Source organism: Taeniopygia guttata, chromosome 11, assembly GCF_048771995.1.
Source record: "Taeniopygia guttata chromosome 11, bTaeGut7.mat, whole genome shotgun sequence".
In the NCBI taxonomy this organism is placed as follows: domain Eukaryota; kingdom Metazoa; phylum Chordata; class Aves; order Passeriformes; family Estrildidae; genus Taeniopygia; species Taeniopygia guttata.
The window spans coordinates 15,922,108-15,941,911 of record NC_133036.1 but is presented as its reverse complement, the minus strand read 5'-3'; the positions used below and the strand labels follow the sequence as shown (position 1 = coordinate 15,941,911).

The 19,804-nt window shown below is 38.7% G+C and overlaps 1 protein-coding gene across 4 annotated transcripts in view; it reads right to left on the bottom strand.

Annotated features, from left to right (window-relative positions):
• Positions 1–1,065: 1,065 nt before the first annotated feature.
• DPY19L3 (dpy-19 like C-mannosyltransferase 3) overlaps positions 1,066–19,804 on the bottom strand; it is a 34,954-nt gene continuing 16,215 nt past the window's right edge. For 3 of the 4 annotated variants that reach the window (XM_030282710.4, XM_030282707.4, XM_030282708.4), the window contains 9 exons: positions 19,381–19,454; positions 18,976–19,134; positions 17,330–17,452; positions 16,866–16,977; positions 16,293–16,349; positions 12,018–12,100; positions 5,365–5,497; positions 4,557–4,715; positions 1,066–3,942 (listed from right to left, as the gene is read on the bottom strand). In XM_030282710.4, coding sequence (XP_030138570.4) covers positions 3,781–3,942; positions 4,557–4,715; positions 5,365–5,497; positions 12,018–12,100; positions 16,293–16,349; positions 16,866–16,977; positions 17,330–17,452; positions 18,976–19,134; positions 19,381–19,454 — 1,062 coding nt within the window. In that variant the 3' untranslated portion in view covers positions 1,066–3,780. Of the gene's footprint in view, positions 3,943–4,556; positions 4,716–5,364; positions 5,498–9,785; positions 9,881–12,017; positions 12,101–16,292; positions 16,350–16,865; positions 16,978–17,329; positions 17,453–18,975; positions 19,135–19,380; positions 19,455–19,804 lie in introns of those variants that run through there. The other variant, XR_003962421.4, reaches the window with a different exon arrangement.

The window sequence follows — 19,804 nt, the reverse complement described above, 5'->3', positions numbered from 1 at the left end:
TTGAATAAAAAACCCCATTGGGTCCCTAGGTAGTGGGATTTGCAATAATCTAGTACTTTTATTAATCTTCTTCCATGTTCTTTACAGACTTTAAACATATAGTAAGAACATTTTATTTAGCATAAAATGTTTGTAAAGGTCGGAAATTTAAATAATCATGTGGATATTAGTATTTAATCTGGCTGCCTGTCAACTACATTAATCTTTGTGGTCTTCACCTGTTAAAATAACATTCCAAGTACATAACATGGAGCCAAGCTATCGGAAAGCTGATTGTCCTTAGGACTGACCTACTGACCAGCAGGTTTAGGAGGAAAAACAGGGCAGAAAAAAGTTGAGCATTTTCTTAATTACAAGAATATTAAACCCATGGCCATCTCCTGAGGACTGAAAGGAGGAGGTTCCCTGGAGCCCAGAATCCCATCTATGCAAAAACACCACGAGTGGCTGACATCCCATCAATTATATTAATCCCTAATTAATGCTGGTGACAAACTCCCCCCAGCCCCCTTCAGACCAGTCCTACACATGGGCAGGTTTATCTCCAGCTCTGCACATCCTGCAGCTCCTGCCACAAGAGTCACATCAGGACATCCTACTGCACATACAGCTCTTGAAATGTGCTTCTTCACTCCCACAAAATGCACCTTTCTGTTCATTAAAAATAACAAACTTGAGCTACAATGTGGAAACAAGCAGGTCCCTGGTGCTCAAAGCATTTAATATATGATTTTATATCTATATAATACACTTAATAAAGAAAGAAATAATATTTATTTAAATGGATATACTGCCTCAGTCTACTGACCTTACTGGAGTTGACATGCATGGGGTGATGACTTATAAAAGTCATGGCTGTTACCTGTAGCTTCTAACAAAGGAAGCCCAGCTGTTAAAACACAAAGGTGATTCCAAAAGTCAGTGCTATGCACAATATAATAAGCTTGAGAAGACAAAACTTGCTTGAGAAAAATAATTTGCTTTCCTCCATTTGGACTGAAACAAAGCTGATTCCCAAACCAGGTCTTTATCAGCCCATCCCAACATATAAACAAGAAAAAAAAGTGACTTTCAAATTACACAATTTATTTAGTATACAATAGTCATTACATCTCTTTACAACAACATATTATAAAATAACTATGTTAGATCCCACCAGCAGAACACTGAAACAAGAAATGAAAATACACTTATGGATCTCAAAGGCTTTTCTCTCCTAAAAGAGTCCTGGCTCCTTGATAGCATTTTGTCTCTGCAATCTAAAAAAAAGTAATTTATACCACAATCCCACTGATCACATGCAGCACAAGGAGCACACAGGAGGAGCCCTGTCCCTGCCATTCCCACTGCTGGTTCTCAGAGTTGGCACCTCAGGAATGGGAGGTGCAGCCCTTCCCCCCAGCCCCAGTCTCAAACTGGGGCAGGGAGGAGCTGGGAAATGCTTTTGGCCCTTGGCACTTGGATTTACAGTTTGAAGTAGGTTGGTGTCTGAATGCTGCACTACAGTCCCTGGAATAACCCTTAGTGTTAAACCTTTCTGATAATCTCTCTTAATACATCTTTCTGTATAAAAAACCCCAAACAAACCAGATTGCACTTGGTAGTTTATATGAAAAGGTTAAACTTCTCCTTTGGCAATATTAGAAACTGCATTTTTAAAATAAGTCTGTTTAAATATAATTACTGTTTCAGTCAGGATTTCTTAGTCTCAGCTGTTACCTACAAGTAAATTCTGAAGACAACAGGCTGTCAATCACTGGGCCTGGGAATCCCTCCCCTCCACCAAAGGAAAGTCACTGCCCCTCTCCAGAAAGATGTAATTGCATTCTAGAACAAGCCATACAGCCCAGACATCTTTTACCTTTTGTGTGCTTGCTTTCAGTTACTGAAGGCACTCACTGAGGGATTCACTGACCCAGGCTTGCAGCAAGAACCACCATGCATCATTACAGGCCTAATTAAAGTTTTAATACTGATTAAAATGTTTTATTATTATGTTAAACTGCAGTGGTCTCCAACCTCATTAAAGGATACAGGCTAGGAATTACTCAGGAGTTTCATCTGCTCAGTGTAACAACCCAGCTCCTGTCAGCATGTGATTTAACACAGCCTGGCTACAGCACAGCCTTCTGTGCCACACAGAAAGGCAGAAGGATGTTGAACATTGTTTAATGAGTATTTAGTGAATATAAAATTGTTTAAGCATGTGACATAACCATCTCCATCTCTTTGGTAATTTACCTTTGTACAACTGAAAGGGAAAACACATCATTTAGAACTGGAGCCCAACTCAGTTGTGACAGCTAATCTCATTACACATCTTGATTAAATTAAATGTAGAGTTTGCTATCTGTAGCACTTTAAGTTTCCCATCATTAGAAATTAATTGCAGTGGTAATTACTATAACTGAGTTATTTGCACAGGCCACAGTCTTATATAGGCATTCAAATGTTAATTCAACCTGGGCCTAGAGGCACTTGATTATTACAATTCTGTTTTTCCGTAACAAACAAATGAGCCTAGTGGATGTCTAATTCAAGATGGAGAGTACTGTGAGGCTTCCAAATTTGATTTTTGATTTCAATCTAAAACCAAAGCAGTGCTAAAAACACAGCAAAAGTCATTTGGTACCTTCATAACATTTAGAAATCCGATACAAATCACAAAGTTCAGGCTGGTAAAAAGACAAAGGGTACAAACAAATCACAAAATTCTCAGCATTGAGGTCTGGCTTCACTTAATCTTCCATGTCATTTTAAAATACTGGTAGTCTCTGTTTTAGGCTAAAGAACAAGGACACAATAATTCTGTGCTAAAATATAGAGCTTTGTGTCTGAAATAATACAAAACAAAGCTCTACTATTTGAATGTATTTGAAATACTGGTTTCGTGCTACTTTAGAGATTAGCTTTTGTTTTGTCCAATTTTGCTATCCTGGTGGGATTCACACAAGGAGAAAAAGGATCCCCTGTAGTGCAGAAAGTATATACAGGAAAGTGTTCTGAGAATCCAAACTGAGAAATTTGGATTTTTGTTTGTTCTGAGCATTTTACAAGGATACAAACATGCAACATGTATCAAGCATGCTCCAGCCTTTTTTCTCACTAAAAATATGTAACACTCCATCATTAAACACCTACTGTTATAAACCAGTTTGTTTCTGATCACTAAAAATGCTGGACCAAAGATTATTTTTCTTAAAAATTGTTTGCTTAATCCACACTCACTGATTCTGCAATCACACTCACAAAATTGGAAACTCATATCTGCATACATTCCCAAAGAATTCAAGAAAGAGGCACTGAAAGAGCACAAGATCTGTCAAAAAGGATCAGACTGTAAGACAAAACTTTGTTTTGTGACTATTTTTAGGATTCACAAAGGCAATGCTTACTCAGGGCAGGAGCAGCATGGGCTGCTTTCACTGAATTTCTACCATTTGAGAGGAAAATCTGAACTGCTGAGCAGATATTTACAGGCTGCTGCCCTTGTCTTCTAATCAGTTGAAACTGGAAAACAATTACAGCCTTAGTATTCTGAGGGTCAGAATTTAAATCAAAATGGTCCCTGCTAGCATTTATTTATGAGTTTATGAAAATTTTGGCAACATCAATAATGTTATCAAAATTAGACTGTCTAAAAAAAGAATCACAGTAATTAAACAAAAACCCATTGGTGTAAAATGTCCTACAAATGTAACCTGTTTGTAAACTTCATCTGCATTTCCTAATGTGGGTCCTAGCACTGAAATACTGCACCTGAAGTCATGGTTGGAAACGTTATTTATGCTTGGCAAGTTTGTAAACATGGAATGTTTTGTTCTGAAACACCCTGGTGAAGTGCATGGTGTAAGAAGGAAGGTTTTTTTTAATTTCCTCACAGAAGCGAGGATACAAGGAAGGTTTCAAATCAGGTTCATTCTCTCCCAAGCCATCCATGATCTGCAATGAAAGGGAACAGATGGGTGAAATTTCTTCAGCCAATTCACAGTTATAGGCAATAACAAGTTCATAACAACCTCCACAATACATTCACTGGGTCAGGCTGGCCAGGTTTGTTCACAGTATGAAACAAGTGGGAGGAAGAAAACAGCTTTAAAGCAGTAGCACTTAGAGTATTGTCTCTAAATGGATAAAGATGCTTTGTCAGAGGTCTGTATCTGCTTGGGCTTGTGCAGCCTGCTCTGGCTCCAGCTCAGCCCCAGAAATGCCTGACAACTCCCCTGATACAGTGGTTACAGAACTGCACCTCAGGGAACAGAGGCTCTGAAGTGATTCACACCTGGGAGGGAACTCTGCTTGTGTGCTCCTAACCTGGAGCTCATCAGGAAGTGATTACTTATCCTGCCCAGGCTGAAATTCCCCATTTTTATTCTCAAATACCCTTAAGAGCAAGAAGTGTTAATTTGGCCATTTTGAGAATGTCTAAAGGCTCCAAGCAGGTTTTCCTTCCCACAGTGCAAATACATTGAGCTACCTCAGCTCTCAGTGACTGGGTTTCAGAGCCAAGTCAAGCAACATGTATTTAGTTCCTTGAAGTGGTCTGCAACACTCACGTGTCCGTTGGCCACATCCAGCAGGTCACGCAGGCGGCAGCCCCTGCTGTGCCTCCTCTCGTAGCAAATGCTGTCCTCCAGGATCACGTAGTCCGTGCCAAAGGAGCGCAGGATGCCGTACACGTCACCGGGAGAGCGCTTGGCATAGATCTGGTAGATCTGCAGGACAAGGGAACGGAGCTCCAACACACACATCACCACTCACTGTTGCTTTGTTTGCTCTGTCATGACTCCTCTATCTTCAGCCAAACAAAGAACTGGGAAACCATGTGAATCAATTATTATAGAAACAATCTATAAATGCTTTATTCAGTAAAATCTCCATGTGGAGATGTGTGTTATGGTGAGGATGCTGCTGGCTACACAACACTGGATGGTGCTGTCAGGCTTTGAGAATGTCCCAAGTCCAGAGAAGTGAAAACAGTCTCCCAGCTGCGTGCGCAGTTCCTCAGGGTGGTTTCTGTATCCAATGCTGTGTGATGCTCTGGGAACTGAAGGGAGTATCACAGAATGCTCCATGTGGGTTTAACAGCCCAAGTGGGCATGAGGATCTACTGATGCCACAGGAGCCAAAGCAGTGCCCTTGGGACTAGCTGGGTGCTCAGGCACAGAGCTGCTGAGACATTCACCAGCTGCCAGAAGTGAGTCAGGAGATCTCAAAGCAGTTGCCTGGGCAACTGACAGTAAGTTACTCCATGAGTAATGGAGTGATGCCTTTTGCAGTGTGCCATTAGGACATTATTGTTTTCTGGAGTGGAGTCACTGACATGAGCAAGGATTACTATAAAAAAAATCAGAAATCTCTTACCTGCTTTGTTCTCTCTCTCAGATTCTTATCCTCATAGTGGGGATGGTTGGTTAGGGTCCGTCCAGTGCACAATTTGACTCCTGCCAACAGCTGCATGCTCCCAGCAAACACTGCTGTGTTTGGAGTGTTTGACCTAAACAAATGTTGATACGTCTGAGGAAGTCTCTGCAGGGGCATTTTTGCAATGCTTGTGACAGATCAGAAGGAAAAAAAAGACTGCAAAAATATTTTTCTGCTTCTCCTCTATTCAGGGAGCAAACTGTTCAAGCAACTGTGTTTTCTTCAATGCCAAGCGGATAAATTATGATAATACTCAACTGCAAATAAAAAATTTACTAAGCACTATGAGGAAAACTAAGGAAAACACGATCCTGACAATTTTAAACTATTTCTATATTTCATATATTTATCAGGTTCATAAAGCCTATGAATATTTATAGGTTTCTATATTCTGATTATTTAAATATTTCAAGAAACTTAGTGTGACTTAGGTTTGTGTATGATACACATTAGGTAAAACCTTCTGTTCCTGTCCTAGCATTCACCATTTACTTGGAACAAAAACTTTATTCCAGGAGACATTACTCTTCCTATTCTGACAGCTGTGGGAGAGAAACTATGAAAAAAGACATCCCACTTGCAAAAAGCTGGGGCAGGGGAATGCAGAAGATGCCGGAATAATACTCCAAACAGCAGTCCTGGTATATACTTGCAAGATCACTCAAGTACTAATAATGAAAAAATTATTTTTGCTCACCATCTTCCCAACAAGTTTACAGTCTAAAATATTTGCAAAGACACAATATAAGGGCAGAGCAAAAAGAAAGTAAAAATGCACGGCAATGTACACTCCTGTAATCAGGCTAATTGAAACTGGCCATAGTATGCTGAAGTGTCTTCTAGTTCTTAGTAGGCACATAACCTGTGAAGACTAAACAAACAGAAAGCAGCACACATTCAATCAACTAAAATGAAATTAGAATGGGAATAGGTGCCTAACATCCCCATGCACACGCTGAAGTACTTCAGTAACTGTGCCACTTTGAGGTGCACTTTACGGAGCCTTTGGAAACTGCAGCTACACACTCAGGCATCTTTAAGCTCCATGATCAGCTTGAAAATGTTGCGACAAGTATTAAATTTTATTATCGCCTTTCAAGAGATTATGCTTAGCAAATGGATTAATAATTACAAACCCTTCCTAAAAAATCTTGAACTGGTACATTAATCTCATCTAGAAAGGCCAGAGATTGTATTTTTAATAGGCCAGTTTAGCTTTCCTGATAGACTACTCCTTCAGCACTTTAAAAAACCAGTTTCATTTTAAAGTCTGAAAATATTTAATCTCTTAAGAAATTATTTATTACTTAAAATAGTCAAAGCCACAAGTGTTCTGAAGCACTTATTCCATTAAAATAAATTAATTCCTGTTAGAATTTAGTACTATGCAAATGGGATGGCCCTGACAGGCTGTCAGGCAGGACTCATCCCTGGGGCTGTGGGAAAGCACAAGTCTGTAGGACTAAGCTGCAAAGGACATGGGCTGGACTCAACAGAGGGACTGAGGAGAGCTTAGACACCCAAATAAAAATGATGATTCTTAAAGCATCTTCAGCATGCTTCTCTGTTTATGCCTGGGCCAGGCAACTTCTAATGTGACAAAGTAGGTTTCTGTGGTTGTTCAAGATTAAGTTTGAATTTTAAAACCTGACTGGCTTTACCAAGGCAACCCTGCTCTTCTGACTGCAGATTTGCATTATAATGGGCTCTGTAGCAGACTCAAACTTTCTTAAACCCACTCATGCAGCCCCTCCCAACAAGTACCAAAGGCAAAACCACAGGAAAAAAAGCAAACAAACAAAAAAGCCAAACCAGCCTGTAGGTTCTTTTCTTTAAAAAGAAAGCTAAAGGGTGATAGTGCCCTTTATGAATAACCTCCTGGTAAAAATTCTTGTCAAAAATGTAGAATCACAGAAGATGCTGAGTTGGAAGGGACCCACAAGGATCACCCGGTGTAGCCCCTGTCCCTGCACAGACCCCCCAGCATCCCCCCTGTCCATCCCTGGTGTCCAAAGGCTCCTGGGCTGTGGCAGCCTCGGGGCCGTGCCCATTCCCTGGGCAGCCTGGGCAGTGCCAGCACCTCTGGGGACACAGAACCTTCCCTGACCTCCAGCCTGAGCCTGCTCTGGTCACAGGAAGCAGAGATTGGAGCTGCAGCCCCCAGTGCACCTTCCCTCAGAAAATGGATCATGCAGAAGATTCAGTTTCCTTCCTCCCCTTTCCAAATGCATTCACTCTTGCCCAGAAGGGGTGAAATACAGCTGAGTTGCATTCTTTACAGGCAGAAAGAGTTTTGCCAGCACTTCCTGCTCTCCCTATCCCTTGAAGTCAATCTACTGACCCTTGCCTGCTTTTCAAACAACTGCCTTAAGTGCTTTGGTGCGGGGTGTTTAAAATCTGGTGTTCCAAGTAAAGGCAGACGTTTCCCTGAGGTTTGAAGTCCCAGGGAATGATACTCCTTCAGCTACATCACTGTCCATGTTTGCTGGCCAGCTCAGACGTTGCTGCTGGAAGCTCTCTTTCCCTGTGCTGCACTGACAGTGCCAGGAGCACAAGTGCTGGATTTCAGTGCCCTGGGCAGAGAGCTGGGAGGTGACACCGGGAGGTGACACCGGGAGGTGACACCGAGCCCAGGCGGTGTTGCCCTCTCCAGTTCCCTGCCCGTGAGCTCTTGTGGGAGCCATTGCTGAGTCCTGGGGCCACAGGAGCCCCGAGGAGCATTCCCAGGGCCAGCAAGGCTCCTGCACCCCAGGGACGCTCCTGCCCACCCCTGCCTGAGCCAGGCACCGCTGCAGGGCTCTGCAGCCAGGGCACCTCCTGTGCTGCAAACCCTGAGTGACACTTCTCTATTACACTAAAACCAAGCCATTTTTACAACTGTCTGAGCAAATGATGTATAAAATGAAAGGATAATTTGTTTTTATAGCTCTGTGCCAAGCTCCATACCACACTGCCCAACCTGCAAACAATTTATTCTCTAGGAAATGTCACTAAATAATGACAAGGACTTACAGGTCAAACTGATTTACATTATATAATTTAAATGCCATTCCAAGCAGACCTGATGGCATTTTGAACAAATAATCTCATTTATTTTTGAAGCTCTAAGCTTTCAACAAGTTAATTACAGCTGAGCTAATGGGTAAACTAAGCACTATATTACAGTGTAGGAACATTTTCTTTACCTTACACTTAATAATTTAGAGAATTATATAAATACTAAAGAATAACTCATTAAAAATAAAAGAGTTTTACAGGAAGTATTTGCACAGACTCTGAAAGTGGTAGTAATCCTTAAACTAAAGAATTATTGTGAGCTAGTTTTAGGAAGCACTAAGGAATAAATGGCCAACATTGCAATTAGAGGTTACATCATTAAAAATAAATACTAGCTATTTCTAGTAGAAGTCCTCCAGACTTGAACCCTGAAGTTGGCTTTCAAAGCCATAAAATCTGAAAAGTCTCAGATTACTCTTTTACTAGTGCCTGAGTATTGTATGAATCAACAAAGTGAAAGGATTTGAGAAAAGGAGATTCTGAGGAATATGCAATGATAGATTTTTCTTTTTCTTTAAAACAAAATCTTTTTATTTGCAGAATGCAATATTAAAATACCACATATTTAGCTGCACATGATGGGCAGTAAAGCATATTCAGTCACACTGTCATGGTTCTTTTTTTTCCCTCTGGTTTGGAAAGACTGAAAATTGCAAAAATGGAAAATGATAGCCACAAAGAAAGAACAACAAGATGCATTTTTGTGAGTCCCAGCTTCAATTTCATGCATGCAGATTATGCTCACATAAAGGAGTGCACCTACACGGTGTAAACCTACTTCTAAGGCACTCTCAAGTTCATGCCTGAAACTTATTCACATGTCTGTCCAACAAAAGCCCAAGAATATAAGAACAATAATTTTTTAAAAAGTGTAATATTGCCTTTAAAGTCTGGAACATGTGTTGATTTCAGTGTTATTACTCTTGAGAATCAGGAATGTAAGTAATAAACTTTAAAGCTGGCTTGAAAATAAAATATAGCAATTAATATAAATTAGTATAAATTACAAAAAGAAAGAATCATGAGTGTTTCATTTGCATAACCTTGGAAGCTGTTTGGAAATTTGTGGGGTTTCCACTAATATACAAATTTGCCTGCTTGTCCCCACACCTGGTTCAGGTACAGTTAACATCCAACAATGCTCTGTGAATCTCAGTGTCAGTTAACTTTTCCATTGTTTTGGCTGTTGCCCAAGATTTTAAAGAACTTTTTCTGTGAGTTTTGGCAACTGCTATTGAAATATTCCACAACTGTAGACAGATTTCCCCTTTAAAGGCAGAAGACATTGCTTCTTTAACACTTACCAGGAGTAAACAGAGTAGGGAAGTTCACGCTATTGATTTGCTCATTCTACTGATATTCTTCCCCATCTCACAAATGAGCATGTGGTTCCTGTTGTCTTAGGGAGAAAGACCAAAACTAAGAATTTTAATATACCTCCCAGCTGGGAACAGAACTGTGAACTATCCCTGGAGCATTGGATTCTTGACTTTTTTGTGGGAAAAAGGCTAAGAAAATGGGATGGTGGGTAGGAAAAAAAGCAGAAGATTGGGCTATGCAAGATCATGATGTAAAAAATTGTGCTCTGCAATTGTACAGATACAAACCAGTAGAATTCCTGAAAATGCTATGGCAATTTTAGTGAGGGGAAGAGTAAGGAATGCATCTGCAGACACTTCACAGGGGACAGACTAATAGTTGGCCATTATTCAGATTGTATATTTGGACAAGTTAATATGCATTTAGAGCTAAGCGGACAGAAGGGTTTTCTCCTTGTGGAGAGATTGCAAGACAGATGAGTTATTCCTAATTCACTGCTATACATGACAAATTAGAGCTTTTCATACTGAGTTTTAATAATGAATGATTAGTTCCTGACACCAGCCTTGACAGGACATTAACTACACCACAACTATCAAGTGTTAGTAAAGAAAAAGTGTTCTCTTACACATCAAACTTAACAAAATCCGTCCCCACTTTGAGAAACTTACCATAAATTTTGTTGACTGGTATTTAAAGCATAGACAATTAACTCTTCTTTACAGGAATAATATTTCTAAATACAATAAATTCTAAGTAAAAAAATGCCCCTCTGTAATTGTCTGTCATGACTTGGAATGAAGAGATGACAAGCACCAGTTTAGCATTCTCAGCACTAAGAACACATGAAAAATTATTCTCATTGGAGCCAGTCAAATCCAGTTCATGGCTGGGAATAACTTCACATGCATATTTTATGTATAAATCTATATATAACTCTATATATTGCACACAAGAGACCTAACTATCAGACATTTACCATCTTTTAATAAAACAGTAGTGCTAAATGGAACTGGCTGGTAAACATTAGTCACAAAAATATGTCAATAAGGCTGCAAAGATTCTAAATGATGGAAAAAAATCATGGCCTGCTTTCAAAATAAGTCAGTGAAGGCTTGTAATATATTTTACTTCTAAATTACTTCTTCTAGTTTATGGATTAAAGAAATACAACATTATGGAGTGTAAATATGTTGCCATGGGGAGAACAGGCTGGGTGACTGGTTTCACTGAAGTTCATTGCATATGAAGGAAATACTCCAAGGAAATACTTCAAACAGTTCAATATTTAATGTTGTATATTCAGATTTACTTTCAGAATGTTTTCCTCTGTAGCATGAAACCAATTTTCTTTTTTTTAAATCATTGTTGGAGTTGCAAAAAAATACAAGTCCCAGGAATCTCCCTGTTCAGAAACTTAACCTGAACGTTCTTAGTGGCTGCTCTATGTTAACAGAGAACATATTCCTTCAGTTCTCCAGAGAACTCAGCCCTCCAGAGAACATCCTACCTGGCCTTTTTTCTCAGCATCTTCTACATGAAGTATTCCAAACTGTTTCCACCTAAAAAATACCTTCCTATGCTCTGTGAGAAAGCAGAAATTATAAGGTGGGGTTGGAATGATTAACTCACACTCCTGAAAGACTGCACCTATGTGTAGCTGTAACAAGTTCAAGTTCAATTAAAAATATTTTGCTTGCAGTTTGGATCAGCTGTTGGGATTCATTATAACAAGCAGAAACAACTTAGATTGTTTTCAAGTCCAACAAACAGACTGCAGGATTTTCCAGCACTACATCCAAACTTTTTAACATTTACAGAGTTGAGAAGGATATTAGGTTGGGGGGGGGGGGGGTGGGGAATAAAATTATTTCACTGCAGAAGTCTACTAATGTAAAGTAGCTATAATATGAGGAGAGAAGTCTGACATCTCCAAATTTTCCTCTTCTGTCTGGGAAAACTGTGTGCTTATGGGAGCAAAGGGACCAGCTGGTTCCCTGGTGCACATGGAACACAGCAGGGATACTGAACCTGAGCATGGAGCTGCTCTCCACAGCTGCTCATACCCAACCTCCTGATAACCCACTCACCCTAACTATCCTCACGGGTCACCAGAGTTCACTGCTGAGCTGTGACAAATAAAGAGAACACTATAACTAAGAACATTAGATCTACACAAATAGCATTTAACTGAAATAGAGAAAAAATCCTCTTACTTAATCCAGTTCATCAGCTCCACAGTGTCTGGGTCATAGAATTCTCTCAGCTCTGACAGTTCATCCATTATTCCTGGCCAGAACTAAAATGGAAACAAAATAGAACAACCTGAAGACAGAATAAACCAAACAAGTTTTGGATGCTGAAATGTATTACTTCCTCTTAGCTGGCAAATAATCTTGTCCAGCTTACGGGTAAATTGCAATACACAAGTGTGTCTCTCTGCTCTTCCCAGGAAGGAGAGGTGGCTGTCACTGCAGGATGAAAACACAGTTTCAGAGTTTGAGACCTGCAGCTCTTGCCACGTGATGAACAGGACCAGAACTACCCATTGTCAGTGATGACAAGAGAAGGCAAGGCCTCAAGAATTAACATTAAGTTTGGAAAGTAAATATAAAACTAAATAAAAAAATGTAGGAAATCTGTATCAGAAGATTATTAGATGTACTGCAGGTGCTATTAATGATATTTCAGAAGTTTGAATTAAAAGAGAACCACCGAAGGCAAAAATAAAGCTGTGACTGAATAACAACAACTAGACCATCAAGGGAAAGCATTTCAAAATTTACTACAAACAATACATAAATCAAATCCTGAGGAGAGAAAAAAGGATATAAACTGATTCTGAAAAGCTTAACTCTCCTGTTCAAAAAGCTAAGGGAACAATGATTTATTTAAGGGTTTATTGTTTAAACCAGTGAATATTTCAGGACAGAAGGGAGCAATTAAGGAAGATAATGACAATGCTAATGACAGATTGCTGTGCATCAGTCTTTACTACAGAGGATGTTATGGTGAAACCTATTCCAAACCTGCTTTCTTCAGATAAGGAGGACTGCTGGTTTGAAAATTGAAATGCTACAAGAGAAAGTCTAAGAAAACCCACCTGATAATCTAAAAAGCCATTATTCATCCCATTTTAATGCTCATCCAAGGGTTCAGAAGGAATTTGAATGTGGTGCTGCTGAGTCCCTTAGCAAACACAGGCATTCCTTCACTAAAACTGTAGTTACATGGCAGACCTGGGGGCAGGAGGTGTAACTGGGCCAATTAAGATCCTCACTAGTGTAACTGCTTCCTTAAAACACTTGTTCACATACTCCTGGCATCTCCCAGGTGGAGCCATGGCAGCATCACAAACTGGGGAAGCTCTGGGAAGTATAACAGATATATTTCTGCTCTTCAGAAGCTCTCCCAGAGATTAGTAAATTCGGCTGTTGTGAAAGGAGATTGTGGAGTCTCATAATGAATCAAAATTTCCTCTCTTCATTACTAAACTGCCCTGGACAGCTACACATTCTGAGAGTTTGGAGTCCTTCAGGGTGAAGACAGAAGGAATGGGCTCTGCTTTGCTTTTCAGTCAGTGCACCCTGCCCTGTAACCTCCTGAGGAACCAGTGGCACAGCTCCCTGCCCAGTGCTGGGGCTATTCCATGGCATTCACTCTGTAAAGGTTTTTTAAGTCACAGCACTGCAAGTTTTGAGTGACTACAAGCAGTTTCTACAGGAGAAAAACTTTGGTCATGGGGCTTGCTATTACTGAATTAAAAAATTTCCAGGTAGCACAACATTTGATTAGTAGAACCAAGACAAAATTAAGGTACTTCAGGAGATCCAGATACAAGAAAATGGCAAATAAAAAGTAAAGCGTATGAAAATATGGACCAATAATACTAACAGAACTTTGTCTTGTAAATCAAATATATGTCAGATTGAAAAAAGTCTGGTGACACCAAGAGAGGATAAAAACAACAGATGGAGCACATAAGGGATGTAACAAACTGCTCAGAAGAGAGAGGGAAATGTGAAAGATGTTTCCAACTTGTAACAGTGCTTGTCTCTGGGGGTCAAAGTCTTCAGGAAAAGAAAGCAGTTGTCAAGTGGCTCAAGTTAGCCCTGAACTGAAGCTGTTCAGTACACCCAAAGACTGCTCAGATCATGGGAATATGTTGCATAAATGTCCATGTTTGGAACAAAAGGACTTGGCCGGGGTGAAGATAAAAATGCAGCTGCAGAAGTAATAGGAATAGAGAGTTAACGCTTAGAGAAAAATCAAGATTATTTGGCAATCCTTGGAATTAGAATGCTCAAGCTCAGGATCTCACCTTAAGTATCAACAATTTATTCAGAAATTATTGACATGCAAACAAAAATTGATGAGCAGTATTGTGAAGTTAAAATACAATGAACACAGATAAAGGTGAAGCCTACCTAAAAAGTGCAAGAAGAGAAACATAAATACTACTTGGTACTGCTTTATGCATGTGTTGTGTTATCTGCAGCACAGCTAAAATAGCATGAAAATACTTCAGCTTTTCACTTTATATGAAAGATGTTCGCACTGTAATAATGAAAATCACACGTAAACAGGAATACAGATGTCTTACAGGTCTCAAAACATCCTGTACCTGAAATCTGAAAAAGCCAGCACTGGAGCTGCAGATGCATCTCAATAAATTATCGTTCAAGTCATGTATTTGGGGCTGTAGTAGTAACCACATGCCTCCAAAGAGGCTTTCATTGGCTTATTCAGGATTAGGTTAATAATCCCATAAAAGTCCTATTTTGAGGAACTGCACTGAGGGATAGTTCTTCTGACAAATATAAAAGATAATAAACACCAAGCTGCCCTCCTACAAATTCTAGAAAACCAGCCCTGATGGCCAGTTAACACTTTGTGGTGTACAGAGAAACTGCCCTTGCAATCTGAGCAGTCAGTGACTGAACAGACAAATTTTGTCTGGAAAAGAGGATAACTAAGTCTCTGTTCCAAAAATCTCCTTCCACTGTCTGTTTACAAGGTTTTAGAGAGAGAATATAAAACCACACTCTCAAAGAAGCAATGGGTACTTTCTGGATGTCTCTCTAAGTATTCTTGTCTGACCACTGCCAAGGTATCTGGGACAAGAGCTTTGTGGGCCCCTTCCAGCTCAGAATATTCTGTGATTCCCTCAGGCTTCTCATCAACTCTCTCAGCTTTGCAGAAAAGATCCACAGAGAGATCCACTCTTCTGGCAGCTCAACTGTAAGAACTGACTCAGGACAAAAAACGACTGAGAGGTGACAAATTTCTCATTCCTACTGAGAAATTTGAAATATAGTATTTTTAATGTCAATAAAAATTATTTCCTCTATTTAAAAGAAACATGAAAATGATGCTTTTCAAGCAGACTGAGCACAACTAACGACTGCTCTAAAGCCCATGAAATCAGTGGTTTCTGTTGACTTCAGAATTGAATCTGACAGAATTTACATCTGCTTATGAAGAGTGGGAGGAAAATTATTCCTAGTGATCTGTCACATTAGACTATCAGAATGTCATGCTCTTGGTATCCCCCCTGTCAGAAGAAATAGCATTGTTTCTGTCATATTCAGAGATGGTGAAAATGGCAAATGACTTCCTAACAGTCACATCAGCGGACAAAAAGAGTTCTCTAACAGGAAAATAAGACAATTTAAGTTTAAAACAGTATTTTTTGACTTTTTATTTCAGTTTTAGAGGGGAACACAATACTGGAGTGAACTCTGTTAGCAGCTTTCTTAACTGCTTCACTACTGCCTTTCAAACTGTAACAATGAAATGAATCTTGCGTTTTTCTGAAGGGAATTATTTAACAGATGTATTTTCATCTCAGACTAGTTATTGCAGAAACAACTACCTCCATCAAAGCAGACTCTGAATCTTTTGTCTTTGTGACTACAGATTAGAAGAATGGTTTCCTCATTAAATCAGTGTTCTTTATCTCACTACTGTGACTGATAATCTTGTACATGTTACTGATTTAGGTATGTTTTATGCAGTTACAGTCAAGTGTTTGACTATAATAATGTTCTATTTCTGGAACAGACAGAAGACAAACCAGGTACTTGACTATTTAATAATTCTGAACTTTAAAACATGAGATGAGGCACAGTAGTAGAGATTATGATTATTTCTGCTCCTGCAATAAATCATGACACAATGTGACAATATGCATGTTATCTACAACTTAGTTAAAACCAAAAGAGACAACTCCCATTTCCATAAAATCATGCATTTAAATAACACCTCCTACTTACACATACAGTCAGATAAACACTTGTATCTATTATCTTATTTGGATCAAATAAGCCCAACTGATCCTTCACAGACAATTCCATATGCACAGCTATCCTCATTTTTAAAATTCAGTTGTAATTCTTGTATGTGGTTACTAATAAGACAAATCTTCTAGGAGAAAGAAAAAATTTAATGCAACTAAAATATGCCAGAATACTGAGGAAAAAAATTCTTACCTTAAATGAAATGTACAGTAATGTAATTATTGGTATAGAATACTTAATCACCTGTGTCTATGAGAAATTGAAAAAAAAAAAAAAGGTTATTTTGATGATACATTTAATAGACTTAATTTTTAATGTATTGATATCTGAAATATTTAACGTAGTGGAATTTAAGAGACTGAATTTTAATCCCATATTCTGATTTTATTTTCAAGTAAAACCGTAACTACAGACCCATCACAAAAAATGGATTTATATCTTTAAATCTGTATTCTACAAGGTGGAAAACACTGTCAATATAATTGACTGCAATGGTTTTCTCAGATTGCTGATGATTTCTTAATATGGAGACTTTTTTAGTAAAATTATGGTTATTTTTCACAGCCACATCTATATTGCCATCTAGTGTATTCCAACGGAATTGTTTAATATAGAAACCACCAGAAAATCCATTTCACTTACTAAATTTTTACAAACATCCAGCAGAGATACCTGGTTTGAGAGAACTAAAAGCAATATTCAACCCTGAGCCTTGACTCGGTTCATATACAGCCCAAAGCCCAGTGGATGAAAGGCAGTGCTCACCCTCTGGGACGTGTAGAGATGGAGACACTTGAGGATGAGTTTCCAAACCTCTGTACTGCACAGGCCAAAGGATGCAAATACACACATGTGGGATGTCCAGAGGTACTTCATCCTGAAAGAACACAAGCTTTCCATGATCATTTGGAGCTCTGCAAAGCTGCTTGTGAGAGCAGTTAATGTCTAGAGAAATTCTGAATGCAGTTTTCTTGGACTTTCATGCCTCTGAAAAAACTGAGCACAGGATTGACACTGCACTTTGCTATGCATGCTCCAGAACATCTCTGTTCCCAAACTTCCATTCTTCCTGGCAGAATTTGGGAAATGCCTCAGTCTACAAGCAGAAACACACTAGGGAGATAAAGAAGATTCATGATCCTATCAATTTGTGGTCAACATGTTTTACACCCTTATAAAAATAGACTCAATCGTCTGAACAAGCCCTTAGTAGAATCAAAAAATTATACCTCATTGTGCTTAATGCCAGGCATCCAAAAAGAACTGTGTGAACTAAGCTGTAGGCAGCATCAGGCTTCAGGGTCACTGTATATTCTTCCATTTTTTCCTTAAAATGGACTTGATCTGAACCACTAATTGAAGAAAAAAAGTGTTATATTAGGTTGTGTAATACATTTCATATAATTATCTGCCTTTTAAAAAGCTCTGGATCTTTCTGAGGCCAGAAACAACAACCATTGCTATGAGCCCACAACCTTCTATTGTATCTATGATCTAATTTAGCCTGATGCCACCAACTTGATGCAGTATCACGTATTTCTTTTCATGTGCAGATTTCTGGAAATGCAATTTTACATCAACCTCATTAGAATAATGAGATAAAATTGTTTACAGCAAAGCAAGCTTGGTTTCTTTTTTTGAAGCAGTGACTCTCATTTTCAGAGGGCTTTTGATGAGAGTGAAGAATTTAACTGTGATTTGTGGGGTTGTGCTGGTATGTCTGGATGTTACTAAAGCCAAAGATTGGAAGCAGAGTTTGGGAAAATGAGCCCTGAAGGGAGTGGCTATTGTTTGAGGTGTCTAGCCTTGTGAATATATGTGGAGGGCCCTTCAAAAAAAAAAAAAAAAAAAGAAGAAAAAAAAAAAGAAAAAAAAAAAAAAGAAAAAAAAAGAAGCTGCTTCAGTTTGTGGGCTTTTCTTTTTTCAGAGCAGGGGATAAGTGAGATAAATACATTAAAAATTAGGGACATGTTTGGGATTACATCTAGGCTTACAGAAAATAAGAGCTGTAGAATCTTTATTTTGAAAATTGACTGATCCAGTAAGTTTCTAAAGAGGCTGGCTGAATACTACCAAAATTATTTACATATTACTGACATTTGACAATTACTACTGTAATATGTAATTGTCATAACATAGTTTTGGAATATCTTGGATACTCTCCCTTTCTCCTGTTCTCTCTCCTTTTTATCCAGTCTTCCCTAAAATCTCTGATAGTGACACTAGTCAGGTGACACTCCTTGAATTTTTGCTTTATCAAGTTTTATATGATCTCTTCTACCTTTTGCCCAGGTTGTACAAGTAAACAGAGAGCTCTATAATTAACCATTTTTTAAAAAATAACATTTGTCTGATTTTCTTCTGTGCTCTGTAGATACCTCAAAATCCCACAGATTATCTGGGAACTGCCAGCAGTGGTGCAGTTACAGCTCCTGCCCCTTCACATGGATCACAAAGTGCAGCACAGAATATTCCAGCTCATTTCTGGGCAGTTTGAGGGTAACACCTGGGAAATCTGTGATTTGGAGTGCTTTGCACAGGGAAGATGGGATGAACTAAACAAACTAAAAATGTTTTAGATAAAAACACCCTTCCCCTTCTTCTTCTCCTCCTCCCAAAAAACCCAACCAACATTATACATACTGCAAAACTTCAGCAGCAAAGAGCTTGACTGAATCTAGAGAAGGATGTTCCTTTGGTTACATTTTTAGCTTCAATTGGAAGTTATTTATTCTGCCTGATTTCGCTCTCATACACCCCACTCCTCAGTAGCTGTGCAAAGCAATGCTGTATTTGCTGCTGTGTTCACCTGTCAGTTCCTCAGCCAGCTGAAGAAAATTGATAAAAATGTGAATTTTCTTAAAACTGTATTTACCTGAGGTTCCGAAAGGCAACAATTACAGCTGCTACTGTCAGAAGGAAGAGAACAAATCCATAGACATAAAAAAGTAATGTACTGGAGAGTCTTGAGAAAGTATTTAAAGGCAGCAAACCAAAGGCTTCTTCACAAAGATACAGGTTAGCATCAAAATCTCTAAAAAAAAAAACAACAAAACACCTTTGTCCATCATGTATTTCACAACTTGATGTCAAAAAGGATCAAAGTTTCCTTTCTTCTCAAGAAATTATAAAGCCACAGTTGTGCAGATTATTTTTAGGGCAAGTATAACACAAACATGAGGTAAAACTGTGATTTATTGCACACATTTGAAATGGGAACAACCTGAAAGCTTCAATTAAAGAAGTCACACCAAAAAGCAAACCTGCAGCTAAATCATACCTTGTTGCTCCAAATCCAAATTTTGCTTTCAGGAATTTGAATATATGCTCATCTGACTCAAGATTAAGAATTTTCTACAAGGGGGGAAGAGAAAGGAAATTATATTTAAAATATCAAAAATGTTGCACAATAAACAGCTTTTTTCATTTAAATGAAACTGTAAAGCAACAGAGGCTTACTAAGATGGGTGCTTTGCATCCAAAGAAGCATTCAGTTTTAACTACATTAATTGAAAAGAAAATTCAGTGAAAAACTTAGCAAATGCTCAACAGTAGAGATCTACAATTGATATAAAATTACAGGTGACCTTCAAGTTAACACCAATTATTTGGTGTTAATTTATGAAGTTTTCCAATCTGTATACCAAGGATTAGCAAAACGATCTTTAATTTCTAAAATGCAGTTTCTGACATGCAGAAAAATC